Raw genomic sequence first — 24,805 nt, forward strand, 5'->3', positions numbered from 1 at the left:
GGTGCTAAGACAGACTTTAAGCGACCCCTTCATATCATGCTCATTCATTCACCTGTGCTTGATTGAGCTTGGCTAGCGCAATGGAACCTACATGTACAGTGTGGAGAACAGTCCCAACGTTCAGCACCTGCCCATCTGGAACTTTCAAGCAAGCACTTGAAAAATGTCAAATACTATTTGAACCCATGTCTACATATACAGATTATGTATATGTAAGGTACAGTACAGTGTACATGCACATACAGTACATCATCTATTACAGATACAGTATACAGCAATAGCCTTCGGTCTCTGATATGGAGGAACATGTGATGTCAATACAATATGGAGGAGCATATGTGACCATCTGGATGGAGAACCTTTTGTCAGATGAGGGCAGGGACTTGGGAGGCTCAATCCTGATGGCAGGGTCCCATTCTCCGGGGGGCAGGACGATGACCTCATCTAAGAACTCGTCAATGCCGGCCAGCAGATCCTGTCTGTCCTTGGCCTTGTAGGCAATGTCATGGAAGACCTTCACAGACAAAACTAGATTAGCGCCAATGCTATCAGTTAGTGCCACAATGCAAGTTCGTGCCACAGCTATCAGTTAGTGTCTCAATTCAATCAATATCTAATGAAAATCCACACCAGCTTTGTTGACTGTAAGTGACAGTCTTCTACTACTGGTCAGCTTGCTAGCTAACTTGTTATTTAGTCTTATAAATGTAGTCGTATCTTTATTTCTGGACATCACACCTTTGGGTCGACAAGTGTGACAGTGGATAAAGTGAATAGCTGGACAACTCAGCTAAAGAGTCGGATAATTTAGCAATTCTAAGCCAGGTAGATAGGGACCCCTAGGGGGCCTCAGTGAGGTTGAGCACTGCTGGGATAGCTGTCATAAAATTGGTCTGCACCTACCTCATCTGACATGAGGGTGGCGATTGCTCTCCCGATTTCATGATATGACTTGGCTTTCCCTTTGGGTCCAAGAAGGATGAACAGAAACCTGAGAAGGAAAGAGTTTGTTTGAGAAGTCAAAGTAAAGTAACACATTGATGTCAGCCCCCTGTTCTGATCAGTGTATAGATTAACAATGATTACATGAGGTCGAGTGGGGTTGATTTCCCTACAGAATTACAGCATTAATGACACTTTGATATTCCAAATCAGGGTCATCTGCGCAACTAAATACCATATTAGCACATTAGCCCTAAGGTTCAGGACTAAGGTACGTTTACTCATCACATCAGTGTTCAGTGACTGGGTGAAGCAGCTCTCCGTTCCACCTACTGTACCTTGTAGGCACAGGGACCTCGGTCAGGGCTCCCAGCATCACGGCCTGCTGCAAACGCACAAACGCCACGAAGGGCGCGTCCAGGAAGTCCACCTCCCCCACCAGAACGTTAGAGGCCTCCGCATCTCTCGGCAACTTCTTCATGAACTTGTTCTTCAGCTGGAGAGACACAAAAGAGGGGGAAATGTCATATGCTACTTTCACACCAGCACTCAACCAGCAGGGACCCCTCTCACGATTAGACAGGCTCCATTAAACACCACATATTACTTCATTAAATCACATCCACACATTCAACTCAAATGCCAAGTAAAGAGGATCCAGGGTAAGATAGGCTAATAATTATAACAAGATAGTGGTGAAGACAGAAGATGTCACACTTAACAGGCGTGGGAAGATGTATGATCACACATGAGGTGAATGGGACTTTGTGTTCTGTGAGACCTCCACAGGTTCTGCATGTTTTATCCACAAGACATTCAAATCCTGGGACAACCTCTCTGAGGAACCTTGAGTTAAGGGCTTTCCAATAAAGTATTTCTTTATCTCCAATGACAGATTTAAGAGCAACTTCAAGTTTCCATTACCCGTAGTCTTAACATTGACTCTATCACTCACTTAAACACCATATAATTGTATCGGCCAATAATCATTTGTTTACACAAGTAGCTTACCTTTTAAATAACACTTTGAAAATGCCAATAATAAGTGATACAGAATTGGTGACAAAACATTTTTCAAGCTACAAGATAAGTTATACTGTAGGCTTGATTGAAACTCTCAATTACAAAATGTTGCTGTCAAGCCTGAAGAAAAATACAAATGTTTAATTGTGTAAGCGACTACCGTCTTAAGATACAGTGATTGCCACACCAGCTCTGTGGTTGATTATTAATCAAGTCAATCATAAAGCAATCATCAAAAGTGCTAGGAGGTCACAAACAGTGTCAGGACTATCTATAATATCATCACTAATAAAAATGTAAATCATCATTAATAACAAATACAGTATGCTTGGACAAAGATCTGTGTACAATTATTGATAAAGTAAGCCTCACAGTGTACCTACAATAAATGAAAGAACTCTTATCATAAACTGATTGACTGATATAGAGTACCACAGTGTTACTTATTAACTGCAGAGCACTCAAGGACGTCTTCCGAAAGGACAACCAATGAGAGTGCTTTCTGGTGAAGAGGTCAGGTTGTGCCGTGCTGTCTTTCCTGTCACATTGCATTACAGTACATCACATCACACACTACAAGAGATACTGTACATTTCATTCACCCTTTATCATGTAATACACTGTTAAACTTACTTAAGGGCAAATTAATGGTATATATTTATTTGATTGGGTTAAGTATTTAGTTTGGGTTAAGTATTACTGATTAGAATAAGTAAGGAACAAGCCCCCAAAGGGTTGTGACGTTTGAAACGTCCTGGTGATGGTTACACTTTATTGGTCCAAGCTGTGCTTTAACCTGAGGCCTCATCACAAACTATTGATCAATAACTACAGGAATCTTATTCTGTGTTCTGAAAATTGTTTGTAGATGGTTGGATGCTATTCTTATCTCTTCTAACAAGGGGGCACCAAGCAAGCCAAATTAACTCAATAAGAGCATTTGTCAAAGCAAGAAACACTCATACCACACTGGGGGTCTGGGAGAGGGGCGAGACTTGTCCTTTAAACCCTGCAGCATGCCTTAATAGTGCTCTTATGTCACACACTGACCCAACTTCATGGCACAGGTCTCTGCATCTTTCAGAGATTGTATGTCACAGTGAAAAAAAACCCTACTAAGATAAGGTAATTCAGTTGTTCCACACAGTAGGATAGTTCTATTCTCATTTGAGTGTTGGTATTCACATTCCCCCACAGTCGGCCTTGGAAGTGCATTGGAAGTGTTGCCAAGCGATCTCAAGAATCACATTTAATAAAATGTCATAGCCGGTCCCCAATTACCAGCAAAGCAATTTAGTTTGTAAATCTCATGTTAGAAATAGCCAGACTAGATAGGTATAGGGAGCAGTTTAGACAGTACATTATCACATTTCACACTCCACACCAGGGGAAGGGGGCAGTGAAGGCCAGGACCCGGGGCAGAGGTAGCGATGATGAAATGCTTAAGCCATCAGTGTGCTGCAGCACCAGGTGGAGGAGGGTCGTTGAGACCACTTGTATTTGGTGGATCCTTTGGGGAAATCTGAATTTCATTTCTTATCTTAAAGGTCCACTATAGTGAAAATCATCATTTCTAGTGTTTTGATTTGAATTGTGGCTTCACCAGATCAAATTAGCATCACCAGTACGCTTTATGTACAAAACCAGCCCTGCAACTCTCTCTCAAATGCTCCGTTTTTGATGGGTGTGATTTAAGAGGTTATGTGTCTGTCACCATGATCTGTTCATGTTATACTCCAATAGGGTGCGTGCTCTGGGTAGTATATCAAATAAACCAACGATATAATTTGGTTTAATTTGACATCCCTCCCATTTTAGCCAGCACTAGCAGTGCACACATTGCCAGCTCCCGGCAGCCAAAGATGACAACTAAAGATTAGTGTGCCTTTAAGTTATATATATATATTCTTTGGGATTCTTTTACGTGTTACTGCAGAGTCTCGTGGTAAGTAGCCCATTGCTTTCTCAGGTCCCATCACATCCAACATGTCCCACATACTCTTACAACTCAAGTCCAAACATTAAGTATTAATGTAGGCTAGTTTCAAAACACCAGGCAGCCATAACACTCACAACAACATTGTTACAACTAATGACAAAAACACTCTGACGTAATGAGGAGAGGCTCTTAATTACGTGAGATTACAAATCTAGGACGCGTTCTGCCTGCACCCTTTCAGGACAACGACACCTCTCCCTCTCCGGCAAGTGATCTCAAGGTGGCATCGACCCTCAGGATTAGAGTCATGAAAACCTTCCATTGGCCACACACACACACCCTTGAAGTGACAGCTTGTCCAATCAGTGACTCTCCTGTAGTCTTCTGACGTATACTTTTGGCAATGGGGTTGTCTGCCGCGATTGAGAAGTTAAAGTTCATTGAATTTGTACGCCCTAATCTGGAACCAACTAATCTGAATCACCCGCGTGTGTAAGATACATCTTGAATCTATGTCTTCCTACTCATTTCCTGTCCAATGAGGCTTGATTATAGAGGAAAGCTGCAGAGTTTCATCACTCCTTACTAAGAATCCAATGCCATTTCTTAAAATAATTAGCTCTTACAATAAACCCCATCTGTTGTCACTAATCATAATGATTACAACAATATTCTGGTTCTCTGTATGTAAATCGGATTAATATAAGGCATAGCGTGACATTCTGAATCACCATTGCCAATTTAGTTGATCAACAGAGGCAAATGTGAATAAGAATGTAGATTTGCTATCTAGCTCTTCATCTGAGTTCCAATTTAATTAATCTGACAAATCACAGTGATGTGGGACTCCTGCCTTCAAGCTGGCAGTCACGTTGGTGTGTTCACTGCCTGGTAATGTAGATGCACATTGCTGCCTGAGGGGGCAACCCACTGTTAAGAGAAGAGTGAGGGAGGGAGGGAGGGAGGGAGGGAGGGAAAATCTTACTCTGACAACCCCTCAATCTCACCATAACCTCTGGTGTGAAGTGTGGCCAAAGAGCAGGGAAAGGTCAGAAAGTTAATCAACTGTCAAACTTCACATGACCTACAGTTGACCTTTCATGGATTAAGACACGACTAAAATGTAAAAGCACACTAGCAGGGATTTAGCGGTGCTGTAGAAAGAAGGTGAGTAAATGTTGAATGCCAATTAACAATGCAGAAAAAGAGAAACATAAATGCTGATAATAATAAGTAATAAAAAAAAAGTAGGTACATGTAAATGCTATCGTAAAAAACGTGTGTGTGTGCCCCTTCCACTACATCCTGTCAGTTCCATAGTGTGACTTACGATATAACAAGATTGTGTTAAAGATTAATAGCAGCCAAAGCTTGAAGGCAAATCAGCTGTAAAACTGAGGGCCAAGTCACAGTCAACCCACTGGACATAGTACAGGTCAGACCAGATTCACGCCTAGTTAATTAGTTTGGATAAAACTTCTATTCAATCACTGTCTGCATAAATCCCATTGTCATAGTCTGGACTCCCTATTCTCTAGGGAGGTATATAGCCCTGGGCATTGGGCATGTGTGGTGCTGAATGAGGACCAGGTTTGAGAGAGTGACCATGTAGCAGACTACAGCGTGTGATCAGGGGGTAGGGGAAAAGCCCTGTGTGACGCACTCCTACCCCTTTCTCCAATCTGTCTCCCATGCCCAATCTGTTCCAGAGCAGAGCAGTTAGGGCCACCCCGACCCTAATCTGTTGTCCCAGGGGGCAAGGGCCGTTTCCTAAGACACTGGTGACAGCTGTGTTTGACTGCCCTACTATGGGGTAGGTTGGAGCTCTGTGCTCCTGCTGACATCAATGGGGCTCCCTTGTAAAATAAAGGTTAAATGAAAAAAGAAGATAAAACATAGACTGGAGATGCTGGTTGAGACTAATCTCGCAGAGGCAGACAGTGTGCCTCCGTTGTAAATTCTGGGGTGAGATGGGGTTGTGACATACAGCCATGTTTCTCCAGAGGGCCCACTTCCCCCTCTTCCCCCACCTTGCTCACTTGAAATGTTAGTGATCTACTGAGTGGAAAGGAGGGAAAAGACATTTTACAAGTAGGTAAAGTCCACAGAGGAACCATGAGAAAACTTGGCCCAACTTTATCAGTTTCTCAGACAAGATAATGATCCAAGACCAGAAATTAAGCCAATGGAATATTAGGTGGAGCGGAGAAGTGAGTTGGCCTTGATGTCAAGTGGAATGATATAACTAAAACTGGTTTGGACTGTTTCAAATTCAAGGCCACACTGGAAAAGGCTGGATGCACACGATGGGGACCGCGTGGTGTACTGTACTTTGAACAAAGGTTTTTAATAATACTCAACCTATATCAGACTAGTTTCAGAGGCTTCAAACTGGATCAACCCACTTTACACTAGGATTGGTGCGTCAGGTCCGCACATTGTTGCAGTCCCACTTTTAATAAGGAGCACAGTCATGCTAGAGGTAAGAGCAGTTCTTAAATCACACTGTGATTATGTCAGACACAATGTGCTGCCTGACACTCATCCACCACATTTGACTGAATGGTTAACCAACACACACTCACCTGATCTCTTTCCGGTTTGTCAGAGATGTCACTCATGCTGGATGCCAAGTTCCGGTGTGTGGTCGTTGGACTACCTATGAAAACAGCCTCAAATGGTTAACCTGGTCTAAAGTCCGCTAGAGCATGAGGACTGAATGGAAGGGAAGATGGCAGAAACCCCAGAAAAGACAGTGGCCCAGTTTACCCTCCATGCAGAGCCAAATAAAAAGAGCAAAGTAAAACAAGTAGTGTCTTTCATAAGATAGACAGAAATATTCCTACATACTGTACAGTATAAATATCTAAAGACCTGCAGATGTTGGCCTCTTATCTGTCACATGTAGAGTAACTCCTACAAAGTAGATGATGTAGTGCTACAGTGCTTGTGAAGGATGAAGTGCATTATTCATACAGATATGTTGTATTTTACATTTAGGCAGCCTAGCATTGAATTCTTTGATTCACCTCTTTATCTCAACACAATAACACTAAAGATAGGAATGTGACAGGTAAGGGGCAAATATAGCATGGATGTCTTATTTAGGTCCCTGAATAAGGCAGAGACAAGACAGAACATACCGTAGATACTGTAGAGAAGCAGTAAAGTCTGAAGCCACTGTAACTTTTCATATAGTTTGCTACCTCTTTCCACTCCACAAATAATGGTTTAGGGATAATGACTTGAAAGTCAGTTTGATGCAGCCAGTAGAAAAATTATTAATGGTCGGGATTCTAAATTGTCCTTGTGTATAAAAAAAAAAAACATTAAAAAAACATTAAAAAAAACTAAAAAGTAGGGGGTGGACAAAATTCCTACTGTGTTTATTTATTTGTGTGGCTAGGTACTGTAGTGAAGTTCATCTAGATCCATGACAGACAACTAAGATCTATCATGGTAGAGTATATTGAGTGAACTTGAGTGACTCTTCAAGAAAAGCTGTCTCACTGTACATGCTGAGGCCGACAAACAACACCAGCAGCTGTACAGAGATGCTCTCCAACGTGCCCGCTCCTCCTACTACTCTGATGTCATTCAGTCAGGCTGTGGTAATCCCAGAATACTGTTCAGCACTATTAACAAACTCCTCAAACCAATGGACAATCTCTCTCACTCATTCACCACTGACAAATGCAACTTGTTTTTGTCATTCTTTCAAACCAAGATCGAAAAAATCTACCAACTGGCCACCTCCTTGCCTCGTCTGAGCTAGACTCGGACATCTCTCCTACAAACAGCTCCTTCTCCAGTTTTCTAAGATCAACACTTCTGACCTTGCAAAGGTGGTTGCAGGCAAGAAGACCTCAACCTGTGCCCTGAACCCAATTCCATACATCTTGGTAAAGGCTTTGGTCCTTGGTCCTCTTCTCTTCATCCTGTATGTGCTCCCTCTCAGACAGATTATCTGTTGCCATGGTCTCCAGTTGCTATGCCAATGACACTCAGCTCTACTACACATCACCACCAAAACTGTCACTCCAGCCGCTCACTTCACCCTTGCTAACTGTCTTGCTGACATCAAGTCCTGAATGCAATGCAACTTCCTCAAACTGAACTGCAACAAATCAGAAATCATACTTGTTGGGCCAAAGTCCCTCTCCCACTCTACCCAGACTTAACCCTCAACATTGATGGCTTCACTGTATCCACATCAAGCCAGGTCCGTAACCCTCGGCGTCATCCTGGACTCCACCCTCTCATTTTAACCTCATGTCAAACATATGGCTAAAACTCAAGACAAGCCATCACTTCCAGAGCTGTGTCACAACAGTAGTCTAGTACAGTTCATGTGATGGTGGGTGGAGAGGGGGTTGGTTGGCTCTTTAGCCAGCTAGCTACTGGGAGTTCCGGATAACTTACTAAGCCAATCCATGCTGGGACTCCGCTGGGCCTGCAGCTCCTCCATGGAGTTGCGAACCGTAAGGCAAGGCACTGAGTTCTCAAGCGGACTACGGGCTTTTAGTGGCAGAGGCACAGAAGCGCAGAACCCAACCCGAGGAAGGCAGAAGAAAAGGGAAGGAAGGCAGAAGGGAGGGAAGCGAAGAAGGAAGGTAGGAAGGAGAGAGAGTGTTGATAGCGAGGACCATTAGTTAGGTCAAAGTAAGTTGTGGTTAGGCAGACAGAACCAGAGCTGTTATAGAAGCTGTAAAAACATGATTCTTTTTTTTGACAAGCTTCATAGTGTAATGAGGAAGTGATTGATTCATAACTTCACTGGCCAATCAGGGACAGGGGTCATTTGACAGCATTTGGATTTGTCCAATTGGAAATTTTGATTAATTTAGCTAAGTCAAATACGTTATCAGTACCGTATGACCTTAGTTTGACCATATTCAAACTAATTGGAGATTGACAGAGTACTGTAGTACCTACAGTGCCTTCAGTAAGTATTCACCCCCCCTGGACTTTTTCCAGACGTTGTTGTGTTACAACTTGACTTTAAAATAGATTGAATATATTTTTTTGTCACTGATCTACACTAAATACCCCTTAATGTCAAAGTGAAAATTATTTTTTTGAAATGTTTACTAATTCATGACAAATTAAAAGCTGAAATGTCTTGAGTTATAAGTATTCACCACCTTTGACGTGACAATGCAAAAAGGCCAACAACAAGTCACTCAACTAAGTTGTTTTTTAGTTTTTATAGGGTCTCTGATATGCTTAAGAATCATTTACAGACTGAATACTTAGTGGAGGCACTGTACGTTCAAAAATCAATATGGAAAATGCCAACACTTAATAAAAATGTCCCTTTGATCACCACTACAAAGTAAGAACATGGATATAGATAGCTTTGATGTGGTCTTTAACCGGACATTGTTATAAATTTGATAGCAGGTAATAAATATTTCTGAGACCCAAGGTTAGCCAATCAGTGACAGATTAACTTCCACATGTTAACACTTTGAAACTTCCAACTGTTTCCACATCTTGTGTACATGAAATCACACATGGATATTTCATAGATCAAAGAAATCAAATATATTCAATGTGTGAAGAACAGATTAATATTATCATATTATAACAATGTGTGTGTGTGTGGGGGGGGGGGGTAATTAATTCTTAACTGATGTAATAATTTAGACTCTAGTAGTCATTAAAAGATATAGGATATATGGTATATGTTTTTTTTATGACAAGACATACATTCCACTATATAGAGTGTGGTGAGACTGATTGACACTTTCTGACTGATCGGTTGAACTCAAAGATGATAAAATTAGTCAAATCATCAGCTGTCTAACCATTAAGGTGTATGTTGGGGACATGGAAGAGTGATGATTTGAGACAGATTGATAACACAATTCTTTAGTTTGCCATCATGTAAATTTTAACTTGCAAAAGAAATCATATAGACAATTTCTGTTGTATCAGAGTTTCATGATGAGCCAGATTTACCATCCATTTGCACCAAAGCAAAGTTTGCACCTGTTATTTATAAATTTCTATAGGAAATAAAGCATTGAAGGTCGGCTAGAATTATGAGTAAGAGATGGATAACATTCAATGGAAAATTGTCATAAAGACAATTTCTGATTTCCAGCCTTGTTTTTTATTCCTCTCTGATCACAACTGTTTTTCACAAGAAACTTTGCAAAGGTTCAAACACATCTGAATCTGGACCTGTGTGTTATCGATAATTCTCTAAAGAACCAATTACTCTCAAGATTGCATGTGTGACAACATTTTGTTTGTGGAGGTTTGTTAAGGCCATTGATGGGTAAGCATTACAGTTGCTAGCTATGATGTACTGTTACTACTCTAAATCTACACTACAGTGCCATTCTGGTCGGTTTGTGCACAGTGGAGCAGTAGTGCTATATATGTACCATGAAAGCGTGTATGTGTGTCTCTAAGCTTTCACAAACCAATTAAAAAGCTAAACTTAAGGTGAGAAGACTACAGGGACAAAAAAACAACTGAGGCATGTGCTTAGTCTTAAATGAGAAAGTAAAAATGGAAGATAAAAATGTCTGGGTAGTAAAAAGTAAAATTGCAACAGTAAAAAGGACTGCACCAAACTGGCACCTGTATTACCATTATCCGTGTTGGAAAACAGCCTACTTGCACTGGAGACCGTCTTGCCAATGTCAGCCAGTGAACGCAGGTTGGACTTCTTGGTTTGGTGGCGATGTCTCCGTAGCAACGTGTACATCACCTTGTCCTTCAACTCCGCTTTCAGCAGACCGCTCTCTATTTGACTGTCAGTGATCAACTCTGGAGGTGAGGACAAAAACAGAGAAAGAGAGAGAGATGGAGAAAAAGAGCAGCCCCACTTTTTTTTTTTTTTTGTGATTGGAAACAGTAAAAACTCTGGGACCTAATTGAGGCCTAGAGTTAATATGGGTCTATAATAAGGGCTCTGCATTTTTCCTGGTCAAAGCTCTAGTAATAACCACCGGCACAGAAACAGTAATGTACATCAAGAGTCACTGTCAAAATAAACTAGAACTGTACATAAAAAGGTCAATAAGTCTTAAATGAGTTATCAACATAATCAATTTAATATTATACTTAATATTATTATTACTTACACTGACATATTCTGATGCAAGTATTATGTAAAACTGAAATTATAGGTATTATAAATCATTTCAAGTTATAAAGTGCAGCAACTGAACTCAAAGTAATCAAGTAAATCATCACAAAGTGTCCTGTCCTATTTTAAGGGGGCAATTAAAGCCGAGATCCGATTACAGTTCTGGTGCTGCATGCGATGTGTCTGCCACAGCGTCGCAAGGCGGCTCAAACAAAGGTCTATTTTTGAAAAGAGGGTCAGCAGCCTGAATGCAAGGTTAGCAGCCCCCGAGGCCCTCCTCTGAATGGTACCGCCGTTAATGGCCATCCTTCAATTCACTTTTCCTCAGAGGGACCGGCTCTACTCAGCCCTGCACTGCAGATTACCGCAGATTACTAATCTGAAGTGATATGTCTTCCTCTCCTCCATGCAGAGAACCCAGCGGGCCAGGGTGATATGGCAGGGAAGAGAGGATCATGATTAAGTGAGCAAATTCTACGTGACATCCCCTCTACCTCCCTCATAACGAAAAGCTTCCTCGCATTGACCTCGACTACGGTCAGAGAAAACGTAGTCATCTTTTGAATGATCGATTTCCAATTAATTAGGATAGATTGAATGATGGATTTTCCTATTGATTAACATGGTCATCTTTTTCTACTGGATTTCCAATGCATGAGTTCAGGTGCCTGCACGTGGATGTATTTGTCTAAATAGGTTCTGGGCAGTAACTTGATCGGTTTGCATATATACAGTGCCCTGCGTAAGTAATGGGACAGTGAAGCATTTTTTATTCTTTTGGCTCTACACTTCAAAAGTTTGGATTTGAAACCAAAAAATTAATATGGGGTTAGTTGCATAGTCCCCTATTTCATTGTACCCAAAAGTGATGGGACAATTGGCTTGACAGGTGTTTCTGGTTCGTCATGTGTGTGCTCATTTGTACAGTCATAAGAGAGCTCTCAATGTCTAGTATTGATTCTAGGCTTTGTGTTTGCCTTTGGAGTCTGCTATTGGTGTCTGTCAACATGAGGAACAAAGAGACGTCAATAAAAGTCAGGGAAGCCATTATGAGGCTGAAATATAAAAAAATATCAATCAGAAACATAGCCAAAACCTTAAACCTACCAAAATCAACATCATTCAAAAGAAAAAAAAGTGAAAAAAAACATGTGTGCTCAGCAATCACAAATGAACTGGTAGGCCAAGGAAGACTTCTACAGTGGAACAATGCTCACCATAATTAAGAAAAAAAAATCCACAGATCAAGAACACTCTCCAGGAGGTAGGCATGAATGTGTCAGAGACTACCATCTGCAGAATACATCACCAGCCGAGGCTTCATTGCAAGGTGCAACCACTAGTTATCCTCAAAAAGGATGGTCAGGTTACAGTTTGCTAAAAAGTACCTAAAAAGCCTGCAGAGGTCTGGAAGATTGTCTTGTGGACAGATAAGATGTACCAGAGTGATTGCAAGTGTAAGGTTTGGAGAAAAAAGTATCTTCCCAAGATTTATAGCATACCACCTCATCTGTGAAACATGGCGGCGGGGGTGTTATGGTTTGGGCATGTACTGTATAGCTGGCACTTGAACTAGCTAACTTGTCTTAATTGATGATGTAACTGTTAACGCCAGCAGCAAAATGTATTTGGTGTACAGAAACATCTAGTCTGCTCAAGTGCAAGCAAGCAACTGGCTCCAAATTCATTGGATGGCACTTATAGTAAGACAATGACCCAAAACATACTGCCATAGCAACTAGGGTTTTTTTCAGGGCCAAAAAGTGAAAAGGTCTTGACTGGCCAAGTTAATCTTCAGATTTAAATCCAATTGAACATGTATTTCATTTCCTGATGATAAGATTTTAGGCAAAAAGACCTCAAAAGAAACAACAACTGAAGATGGCTGCAGTACAGGCCTGGCAAAGCATCACCAAAGAAGATACCCAGTGTCTGGTAGGCTCAATGGGTCACAGACTTCAGGCAGTTATTGTATACAAAGGGTTGTCGACCAATCACAAATCTCTACTTTAACCTCATAGTAATTGTTTGATTTCAAATCCAAACTTCTGGAATATAGAACCAAAAGAATACAAAATGCTTCACTGTCCCATTACTTATGCTAGGCACTGTATATGGAGGGGAGACATTTGTGATTTTGCAATTGTAACATACCATCATGTTAAAAAGAGACATTTAGGAAAAGTCAGGGAAAGAGGGGGACATGGGTTTCACAATGGCAGAGTTAGATTTGTATATTTGTATGTATTTGCAGAGTCGACTCCGATGTGCATTTGTATATGGGCCAAATGTACAATAAATGCAATAATAATGTCTTGTAGAACACATAAACAATACAGGTTTACAAAGCACAGTTTAAATATAATGGTAATGGTTTGAAAGCAAATTGGTAAGTCAAATTAAAATAGTGTATGGACTAGAGCCATAAGGCTGCATAGTGATCCTCCAGAACCAGATTTAGTCACTCCTGGACGAGAACGATATCCCTGCTACGTCATCTGTTTCTATATGGGCACGTTTCATTGCCAGTCTTCTTTGTGCATGACCACTGATCTTAAAAGGACTACTCAGATGAAAGGCATGGCAGACACACAACTTCCAGGTCAGTGCTGGTTGTGGCCATAGTTAGTGGTCAGCACTAGGCTAGGAGTCTTTTCCTGACCATGTGACCTGACCAGGAAAAACTCTCTGCCCAAGCCATAACCTGCATATAGCCTACAACTAGAGCCCATGTGTTTTGGGTCAGGTTAGGTGGTAAGGAAAAACTCTGGGCCCTACTGTACTCATGAAAGACGGCAGACAAGTACAGAGGTTATTTCACAGTATGTCAGAGGTTCAGAAGGCCCCAATCCCCACCAACCCCCCTACCCCGAGCTGTGCTCTTACCTACGACCTGGGGCAGAGTGGAGGCTTCCAGGTCCAGCATGATAGTGCCTTTCTCTATACAGGTCCGCAGCTCAAACAGGCTGTGTAAGGACAGTGTGGCCACATGAGGTTTACTCCAGCGCTCACCACCCTTCTCCACCTTCTCCTCAAACTTGATCCACCTGGGGGGTCACAGAAAGATAACTGAGTTACATCCAACTGGACAGAAAGGAAATGAAGCAATGAAACAAGCAGAACCTGCAGAAAAACCCCTTGGAGGTCGAAACTTAATCCATGTGTATGTCTCACAAATAGAAAGAAAAATAATCTCTTAATGGAAAATAATCTCTCTCATATCCATAATTGTTTGTTTGTGTTGTTTGCAACAATACATTCAAGTGATACAGCAAAGAAAGTGGCTAGAAATGTGATTATTTGGTTTTACTACAAAGCATTAAGTTTGGTGCAAATCCAGCACATGCAATGCAGTTTCTGCACCATCTCTCATGTGAAGAATAGTGGTAGCTGCATCATGTTATGGGTATGCTTGTCACTGGCAGGGACTGGGGAGTTTGTCAGGATCAAGAGAAAAATATGAAATTTGCTGAGTTGGTAGTGACATCCTAATCTACAGTGTGTAATTGATTCCTATGCAAAACATAGACCGTATAAAAACAAAGATATTAATTCCAAAATTACATGAACTATTATCCTTGCATTAAGATGGACTCAATTCAACTTATTGAGTGATTTGTTGATGACATTTTTGCATTTTAGCTCATTTTAAGAGTGTCATAGCAAAGGGTCTGAATACTTATGTCCATGAGGTATTTCTGTATTTCAATTTTAATAAATTTACAGCAATTTCAAAAAACTTGTTTTCACTTTGTCATTCTGGGTTATTGTGTGTGGATTTATGGCAAATTCTTTTAATTTAATCCATTTTAAATTGAGTCTATAACACAACAAAATGTGGAAAGTGAAGGGGTCTGAATACTTTCCGAAGGTATATTATCATTTGACTATCTCCCCCTTGCAATACATCCCTTTATTCTACTGTGGTATTTCACAAAGGCCACTACTAACCATCACTAACAAAAAGACAGTGGGAGTGTTTTTTTTGTTACCCCATCACTCCCATTGTTTTTTGTTTGTGGTAGCTAAAGTAAGCTAAAGTTAGTAGTGAGAATTTAAAGAACTCCTGGCCCATAGATTACTTTTAAGGTAAGGAACCATCGGGCAATAAAGTGTAAAATAGTGAACAATCCCTTTAATTGTAATGAGTCAATAGTTAATTTAGATTAGTCAGCTGCTAAATGATGTAGAATGCTAACCACAACAGTCCAACAGTGTAGCCATGACAGTACAAACGTCTTTTTCTAACTCACTTGGACTAACAATGTATGAACTCTCACCAAAATGTTGGTTATTCTTGATTAGATTAATCAATGTCAAATAACTGGGTAAGAAGAGAAAAACAAGAGGACTAACCATGGTATATACTGTATCTAAACAGGCAGCTCAAGAGGCACCATAATCAATATCTGTTTATAAAGGCTTATCATTAATCAGCGTAAACCAACCTCTGTCCCCTGATAAAGACAGAACTACCTGTGAATGAGTGGGTGGCCTACTCTATCAAAGAGATTTGACAGTGGGCTCAAGCCAAAGCAATAGACAGACTACATGGTAGCACTTGATTGCAGTACAAAAATGACATAATGAAAGATGTAATTACACAGTAATAACCTATGAATTAATTGCTTGTTTCTTCAGGATACATTATAATAAGAACCACTAGCCCATAGGCACCATTTAGTGACTAAATGTGTTGAAATCTTTTAAGTCAGTGCTGTAAAATGTGATCCTTGGTTGTTGATTAATCCAATCAACAAGCCCCTGGAATGTGTCTAGCTGAAACCCTCTTGCTTGTCAGAGGACAGAGGTAGAGAAAAGAATAGCCCCTAAGCACCCTTGTCAACTTCAGGCATCAGTTTAGACATGTTGGCACCAGTGTCTGGCCAAGAGCTAACACTACCAGAGCACTTGAGATCTTTTATTCATACACCTGTCCAGGAGTCCAGCCAGTGTATTGCATTTTACTTTTAAAAAGTTGAATATCTTAATATAAACTAAACTTGGAAAAAGGTTTGCTATAAAAAAGTGGACCATGACTAGCGGGAAGTCTATTAAAATCGAAAATGGTTTCTATTAGTGAAGTTTCATCAATAATCTCTCTCAAAATGACACATTTCCTTGACACCTTTCCTTATCAATCCCTTCCTCTCTGTTTCACTCACGAAAAAGTGAGCATCCGGCCGTCTTAACAGTAATATTTCTAATAGATGTGATAACATAATCCAATTGGAGTTTGAATACTGCAACTAGCGTTTGCATAATGTGCAATGTTATTATGAATGTTGTTAAAGACAAGGTACAATAAAAAATAATGCTGTAGAGTATTCTGAGATGTTTGGTATTTTTTGCTGAGTAAAGCACTATTTTCACAAGCAAATTCAAGCCCATAATCTGGTTTAACCTGCCTGAGAAATACATATAGATGATCTGGGATGTGCTGTAATTTCTTTATATTAGCTGAGTTGAGAGACAGTTTCATCTTAACTCTTCCCAAATGGAAGACTCTTACCTGGCTGTCTCCTTCCACTCCATTTCCTGGCCATCCACAGACAGCAGCTCGTCCAGCTCTGTGAAGAGTTGGGGGGGTGCGGGGCCATCATCGTCCTCCCCCAGCATAAACCGGATCCTCTCGGCCGCTGATGAGACTGGAGAAGGAGGGAAGATACTACAGCTCAGAGATTGATTCTGGTGCCCATCTGGCTTGGGTTTGGCCAGGGGTTTCCCCTCGTCACCCAAACCACCATTCATCTTGCCCTCCGGCTGTGGTGCTTTCACCACTGGAGGTGGAGGTGGTGGGATCTTCACCACCACTTCATCTCTCTCCTCTGAGCCCTCATCCACCTCCTTTTCCTCCTGGTTGTTGTTGTTGTTAGACATCCCAAAAACTTTCTTTTTGACCTCCTCACTCTCCAAACTATGTCCTCCGATGGGTAAAACAACAAAGTTGAGGGGTGGGTGTGTAGGTGGGAGGTGGTAAGCTACACGGGCCCCCCCACAACAGCCAAAAAAGCAGCTGCTAGAACTTCATTAAAAAAAGATCCCCTGGTGATGGTGAAAACTGACGGCTGTTCTCGGTCCCCCACTTTAGCGCACTGAGCCCCAGGTAGAGGGGGTTCCCCCAGTGACAATCATCCCACTGCTAGCCCCCTCCATCGTCCCCCCTTCACAGCTCAAACAGCACCCCTTGCCATTGGTCCTTCAGCTGGGCACCATGCCCTAAAGCCCCTCATTAACAATTAGGAAATGTTTCACAAACTGCCCATTCTTCACAAGAGGGCTTTGCTTTCCTTCCCCCTTGTCTTCTAATTTGAATATTTAGTCAAGCATCAGTGCCCATAGAAAAAAGAACCTGCAGGGTGGTTCAAAAGGATTGATATATAACTAATACTTTTCAACACTGGCCCCCTTTTAAAATATGGCTGACGTGATTATGGACAGTTGAACACAAGTGTGGACTCAGTCAATAGCAATTGTTGAAAGCTAGAGATATGCTACTACTCATTCTACTTTAGAGAAGAGCACACATTTCCATGAAAGCAATTATATCAATGTGGGAGGCGCACATATAACCATGTTGGTTGTTGCAAGTATGTAGAAGAGGGGCTATTTCAAGCCAAGATACTGTATATATAGCATCTGGTTAAAACATGACAAAACGTACTCTACTAACAATACATAATTGTGTCTGGTTGTGGATATAAGCCAACAGTAGTACATTTTAGATGGGAGAATACTTTGTTTGTCAACATACAGTCAAGCTTGGGTCAGGAAAGATCTAACACACAACATTGTTGTACTGACCAGTACAATGAAATTATTGTGCCAAGCATCCTCTGCTCTCTGTCACTTCCATCTCAGTCACTTGTGAATATCAATTAATCAGCTTCATTACAAAAGTCCCAGTCCCAGTCCACTGAATCAGATTCCTTCATGCCGCCGCCGTCCCTTTTCCCATCCCATCCATGCCCCCAGAACGCTGATGTCACCGGAAACACACGCAGTGTAGTGTCAGTCAGAGATATTGCATAACATGAGTAGGACATTGGATAGTTCAGTGAATCAATGGGTATGACACTTGCCAGTGTCTCAGTTCTTGCCTGTATCTATTTACCTTAAGTATTTATAAAAAAAAAAAAAACGTCTTCAAAGCCAGAGTGGATGTGGCCACTGGAATGCAGGTCACTGCAGTCACATTTGATAGTAGGTATTTCCTTTTTCAGACCCAGCACTCTCACTTTAACAAGACCGTAAAATCCAAGTGATGACTGTTACATAAACACTGCGAGGAGCAGTTTGGCTACACGGTAGGAATGGAGATGATAGTGTTGAGGACAATTCAGGTCCTTTGCACTGGCTTAGCTTCACAGTCATGGCTTTGTTATATGAGCTATATTTCCCTGATATTTCTTTGTGTTTGGGACAGCATTGGCTTAGGGTGACAGCACAGGTTCTCATCTCCTGTGTATCAGTGGAGACTCTGCCTTCCTCACCCTCACTGGTGCAGAAGCCAACTGGACTGGAAGTAAAATGAACCCTGAACCACCCATCCTCAAAGTGCTGCAGCGAATTTAGAACTCTGTGCAGGCTTCCTGTGAAACTGAACTACTTTCACTTTTGCTGTTAAGTGACAAAAATAATTGAGATGGTCATTTTTCTACACCAGTAGAATTGACTTGAGCATTTGAACTAAATGATAAACCTTTAATGTGTAATTAGTGTAAAAGGTATGCTTCTGATTGCAAGTGGCAAATGAGTCCAGTTCCACACTTTTGTTTAGGTCCAGGGTCCACTTTCCACACTTGCTGTAAACAGGCAGAACAGTGGTGTGGTTGCCACATTGGCCTCTCTGTCCCCCAGTTGCTAAGAGAGGAGGTGGGAGAGGGGATTCAGAGCGAGTGATGAAAAAGGGGAAAGCAAGCACGAAAAGAGAGATAGAAATGAAAATCCCATCGTTCAAACACGTTTCAAAGCTCTGTGCACTGTAGCCAAGAGCCAATGGCACACAAAGAGGACTTTGTCCCCGCAATGGAGGCTCATGGGAACGGAGAAGGGGGAAGAATGCCCGCTGCCCGAAGAGGGCTTAGTGGAGCTGCCACTCGTAGCTGATTTAGTCCCACTCTCACTTTCAGCATGACATGCATCCTACACACAAATACCAAAATCTCCCTCCTGCAGTCTCTACAAAAATTTCCTCCCAGATAGTATGGCATTAGATAGCAAATACACTGTATACCATTGTACATAGCAGTGCTATGTAATGGAATTCAATTCGAGAGAAGCATGGTGTAAAAACACTACCCAATCTCACAAAGTTTGACTTTCAGTGTGTATTGCTGTGTTAGAATGCTTAGGATTGTGTTTATGTGGTTAGAAGCAGAGATGACATCCAAAGGATGATTCGTTGAGTGCACAGCATTTATGCCTGTAGAGGCTTGGCTTTTGTTTGTTGTTTCAATCACCGAAGGTGGCAACTTTTCAGGAATTCTCAGTAGTGTCCACACACAAAAATAACTAACATGGGCCAACAACGTCACATATTATATGCTTATTCATTGCATAGCAGCATTCATTAATTTGCACTTGTAATAGACTTAATAATAATAATAATAATATTTATTATTATTATTATTATTATTATTATAAACTTTATTAGGTCATTCACTTTTTCACTAGCTTTTACAGGTATGGTTGAACTTTTTAAACCTGCTGTTGTTGTTTGCACTTTGTGTAGCATGGCATTCTACCAAGCTAACATTTTTTGACAGCCTTTCTCTTGTCCTGCAAGAACAAACTGTGTTCAACTAGGTCACGCAATGGGAACTGCTTATTGACGCAAGCTTGTGTTTTGACAACTCTGTGAGGCAACTAGGTGTGTGTATGCTACCATAGAAGGAATTGAACCATGACAAGTCTTCACAACTCACTGTCGATGTTCAGGTGGGATTCCACTGATGACCTTGTGGCCGTGTTCCAACATACCACTACCACCCCCAGCCTCCAACTGCTTTGGTTCTGCTCTGTCTCTATCGGGGGGTTGATAGATGTATGGTTTCCCTGCCATGTACACAACACATGTACAGTATTTGTTATAGTTGTTTATAACTGCCAGGGCACAGACCTCACACAAGAGCAGAGCCATCCAAATCCACCAAGCCTAATTGTACAAGATTGTATATTCAATAAATGGTTAAACTAAGACGTGCATGTTCCTAACTGAATGTATCAAAGTTGGAGAATGGAACAACGCTGAACTAACAAAAAAGTGACATAGGGAGCGACACAACTAAAACTGAAGACAGTGGCTTTTGTCCATTGTGTCCAGCACAATCGGTCAGCAGGTCAGCTGTTCATTCGTCAGGATTGTTGATTGTCTTGATCATCCCTCATCCACTCCCCCCACCAGCTACAATTCTTACATCTTAAACCTTTGTTACTATTAGATGGAGAAAATGTGAGCAAGTGAGTTGACATTGGGCTAACAGTGATCTACAATATCAGGTCTGCATAAGATTGACTTTCAATTATGTTTTTGTCTATGACATTATGTCTATAATGTGTATGACTTTGCCTTAAATTAGAATTCATATCATATGGTGTTTGCATTTTAGGTTGCTCATCTAAGCAAAAGAAAAACTGAATTGTGCCAATTTTTATTCAAATTGGATGCACCTACAGTAATCTCTTCATCATTTGTGTGGGGTTGTGTTGATATTATATCAGGGAACTATGACAAAAACGACAGAACAAAGTGTCTGAATGAACCTACAAGTGTCTAGATGAGCGTACAGTACAATGCTCCAAATAAGTGGGAAATAAGGTATAACATTAAAAAACTGAAAACTATCCCTTTAATGAGGATTTGGCCAATTCACAAGTTTGATATCAATGAATTTCCTTAATTTGAGATTAAATCAAATTCAATCCTGACCCTGATTCCCAAGAGCTGTTCCTGGAATATTAGATAATGGTTCTTTAAGGTTCTCAGAAGGTTATGACCCATTATGTAACATTTTCCAGATACATTCCAAGAGTGTTTTGCTTGTCTATCGGACAAATTCTTCAAAAGAAGAAACATTTTGAGAATGCAAACACTGTTTGCTGGTTATACAACCCCAACCTTGTTTGTCCATAGCAACGTGGCTCAGCTCTTCTTGTACATGGTGAAGATGAACTACCAATATTTTGGGACATAGGTCAACACAACCATTGAGAATATAGTTTACTTTTCAGGGGGGGACCCCACGTGTGTTGCTCAGAGTTACACATTACAATCCCTCAGAGCTTGAGTTTCATATAGCTCAGAACAAGACAGTTCCTAGTTTCAATGTTATTCAGCTGGCTGTAATGTTAACAATTTGTTAACAATGTTAACAATTTGCCTACTAGTGTCTCTTATGTGGATTTATGCAGCATTTCTGTTTACAGTTGGATGCTACTACATTTTTGGTGACTTACTTAGGAGCTAGCTTTGTAAAAATGTAAGTTAGCAAATAGGTTGTTGTTCTAGCTTGCAAAATACAACACTGTGCTAGCTCAAACAACAAGATAACTTATACTACATAATTTTCTTAACATTGTATCGTGAACAGTATTGCTGCATTTTACCACAACATTCTAAATAGCCAGTTTCATCTAATCTCCTGACAATGTGTGCACTATTAGTGCTGGCTAAAACAAGAGGGATGTCAAATGTAAACAAATGTTATAATTGGTTTATTTGATTGTGTTGTACTTAGTTGTCATTGATGTATAAAAATCTGATTCTTGGGTGAAGTAGTGCAAGGAGCCCAAGGAAAACAAGCTATTCAAGGCACACTTTTCAAACTGCTGTCATCCCAAGGGACAGTCATCATACTTTTCACAATTTCAGTGTTACTTTAACCTCATACTATGCAAATACCATATAAAACACTGGCAAATCTGGGTTTTGACTACACAGCTTCTTTAATTACTTGGTTTCTTGATAACTGGATGTACAGTATTTATGGTAGGTATGTTTTGATTTACATTTGTTGTACTCTATTGCTTTTTTTTGTTTGTTTTTTTAAATCTGTTTCTTGACTGCGGAACATCAGAGGTTTTATACTGCTATCTTGACCAAGTCTCCCTTGTAAAAGAGGTCATTGGACCTCAATGGGACTTGTTAATGGCCTATGCTTTGAAAGAAGTAAAGGCTTCAGTAAGTTGTAAGTATACAATATCAATCGACTGTAAATCTCAAACAGAGTTTGCCATACTCTGCATACAGTGTCTATGGAGCCAAGTGCTCTCTCCATGCTCCTCCCACGGACCATCCTCCATGTAATCCTGCCCATGACGTACTTGGCTATATCATTGCATTGAGTATAGCTCACAGGTGTCTCATTCAAACAGTGCAGGGAATACAATGTGCTACCGATACCCACTACTGTGGCTAGTACATAAATACCTCATGTTTACAAACCCCGCCTTTATCTCCCCACCCACAAACAAGGGACTAAGGGCCTTAGAGGGGATTACCAATGTCTGACCCACTAGGCTGGACGTAGAGAGATCCTATCTCAGGGTCCAAGTGATTCCCTCTTGGATCCAACCAGGAAGTGGAGGAATTTGATCTTACTGGTTATAGAGACTGAACAGCCTTTTTATAAATTAAAAGTAGCACTCTTAAATCTGTATTTTTGCCCACTTTGAAGAGACAGTTCTCTATTTTGAGACTAGATTTTATACATATCTATTATTTATCATAAAGGGGCAATCTAGGATTGGGACCGTTTTGTTGTTGTTTGAATCCCAGATTGCCCCTTTAAGTGTGGCATAAATGCAACAAGGATGTTGATGTTCAGATCTCAACCTAGCTTGTGTTGAAAAAGGAAATGTGAGGTGAGGACGACGAGCACAATACAAAATTATAATTCCATTATTACTGTATTATGAACAGTTCAAATCATTTGAACTAATAACTAAGCCTTCTCTTTTTTTTGGGACATGATGATCCATCATTCATTATTTTGAGGCATTAACCCCTGATACACATGAATAGATGAATAATCGTTATAATCTACTTAGGGGAATTCAGTATGAAAATAAATCATATACTTTTGCACGGGTCAATCTCTTTTCGTGGCTCAAAATATATTATTCTGAACTGGATTAAATATAAACCACCATAAATATGTTTTACTGTGAGTTTTTTTAAAATACTACCATTGGAGAAATTGAGTGCCACTATGAAGGACAGTAAGGAAATTTATATGAAATATGGGATCCTTTTTTTTAAATTAAAAAACCCTTAAACATTGCAGATACTCTTAGAAGTGTGCAAATAAGAATGCAGTAATCAGGTATTTGCTTATCTCCTTTCTTCTGTGGTGGTATTTCCTATTGTCCCCCATGATGAAATTGATGAGGGGGACTATGATTCAGTCTCTGTACCTTCATATCTCACAGAATTCTGTCAGTTCCGACGTTTGATCTCTGACACCACTGGGACAATTATGACGAAATTATGGTGAAAGATGTCTTGCCATAGAGATTGTTTAGGAGTTTCAAGTTGACATCCATTCATCGTGAAAAACATCATAATAGGGTGCACAGTAGGGTACTTTTCAGTCTGGCTACGAATGCAGCTGTAAGAGTGTAGCCTAATGCAGTAGGCCTACTGTATAACCGAATTTGGGGATAATATTTTGTGAGTGAAGTGCTTGAAGTAAAGGCGTAATGTCAATACAGAGTTAGTAGGATAGTAGCCTAATGGTGCCCAAATTATTTTTCTCTTTGGCCACAGAAGGTGTATTCTTTTTGCTTTGTCTGTTTTATCTATTCGAGGGTTGGGGGTCGTTGTAATAGTTTTGTTGGTTGTCTTGGTTGTTGCTGGGGGGGGTTTTGTTTGTTTTTTCACACAAACTTTAATAGCTTACACATACTATAGTACTGATACCCCACTATGTTAAGTCTGGGTGTGGGAGCTGAACCACGCAGCGACCTGGATCCTCCACTGTTGAAGGTAACACATACTAATACAGGGAGGGAAGGGGTGATTTGTGTGGTTCTGTTTATGTCTGATGCATTGTTCGAATTGGTAAAATAAATAATAAACAAAAAGAAATCAAAGGGACCTGGTGGTCAAACGGTCCTGTACCAGACAGTCCCCACAGTGTCCATCTGACCAACCAGGGAGATTTCAGGCCAAAAAGCTAAACAGTGAGTTCCCCTAATAAGGGGAGCAATGTTTTCCATGCACATGGAGGGAGGGAGGGTGGGGTAGGTTGTCTGTGGTCCACAATGCAGTTGGGCTCAGATTCTCCTCCAGCGCTTGCTCTCCTTTTATTTATTTTGCTTGAGACATAGTGTTATTTATTGACCAGGGGGTGAGGAAGCTTTTTAGAGGGTTAAGAGTTTTTTTTTTCAACAGCAGTAATCTTTATTCAAAGACTACTACTGTATGAGCAAATAAAGTACGATGTGGCCTATGACATCCACATACGTAGCCGGATATGAACAGCTTACCATGTTATCATCAATGTTCATACTGTACATTACATGGTTTGTATTGTATAGTCATTTTGTACTACACTCCATTAACAAATCAATGACTGATAAGCCAGCTAATGTCAGGCAGTCAGATACAGTCTGCATTTTTAAATCTAGAGTTCCCTACATGAACTTAATAGTAGACCTGATTAAAACACTGTTTTGCAATGAAGGTCTATGAGTAGTCTCAACAGCACCATGATGTAGCAGGAGGACAGCTATTTTCTGTCCTACTCTGGGTACACTGACAACACAAAACCTAGGAGCAAAAAGTGTTTGAA

At 40.7% G+C, this 24,805-nt stretch overlaps 1 protein-coding gene across 1 annotated transcript in view; it reads right to left on the reverse strand.

Moving 5' to 3' along the window:
• slc4a4a (solute carrier family 4 member 4a) overlaps positions 1 to 24,805 on the reverse strand; it is a 63,010-nt gene that overhangs the window by 23,020 nt on the left and 15,185 nt on the right. Inside the window, exons 5-11 of the mRNA XM_083673665.1 lie at positions 16,522 to 16,657; positions 13,896 to 14,056; positions 10,535 to 10,687; positions 6,490 to 6,563; positions 1,281 to 1,438; positions 904 to 991; positions 360 to 514 (exon numbers count right to left, since the gene is read on the reverse strand). Of these exons, the coding sequence (XP_083529791.1) occupies positions 360 to 514; positions 904 to 991; positions 1,281 to 1,438; positions 6,490 to 6,563; positions 10,535 to 10,687; positions 13,896 to 14,056; positions 16,522 to 16,657 (925 nt within the window). The remainder of the gene's footprint in view (positions 1 to 359; positions 515 to 903; positions 992 to 1,280; positions 1,439 to 6,489; positions 6,564 to 10,534; positions 10,688 to 13,895; positions 14,057 to 16,521; positions 16,658 to 24,805) is intronic.

This window comes from Argentina silus (genome assembly GCF_951799395.1).
Source record: "Argentina silus genome assembly, chromosome: 7".
NCBI lineage: Eukaryota > Metazoa > Chordata > Actinopteri > Argentiniformes > Argentinidae > Argentina > Argentina silus.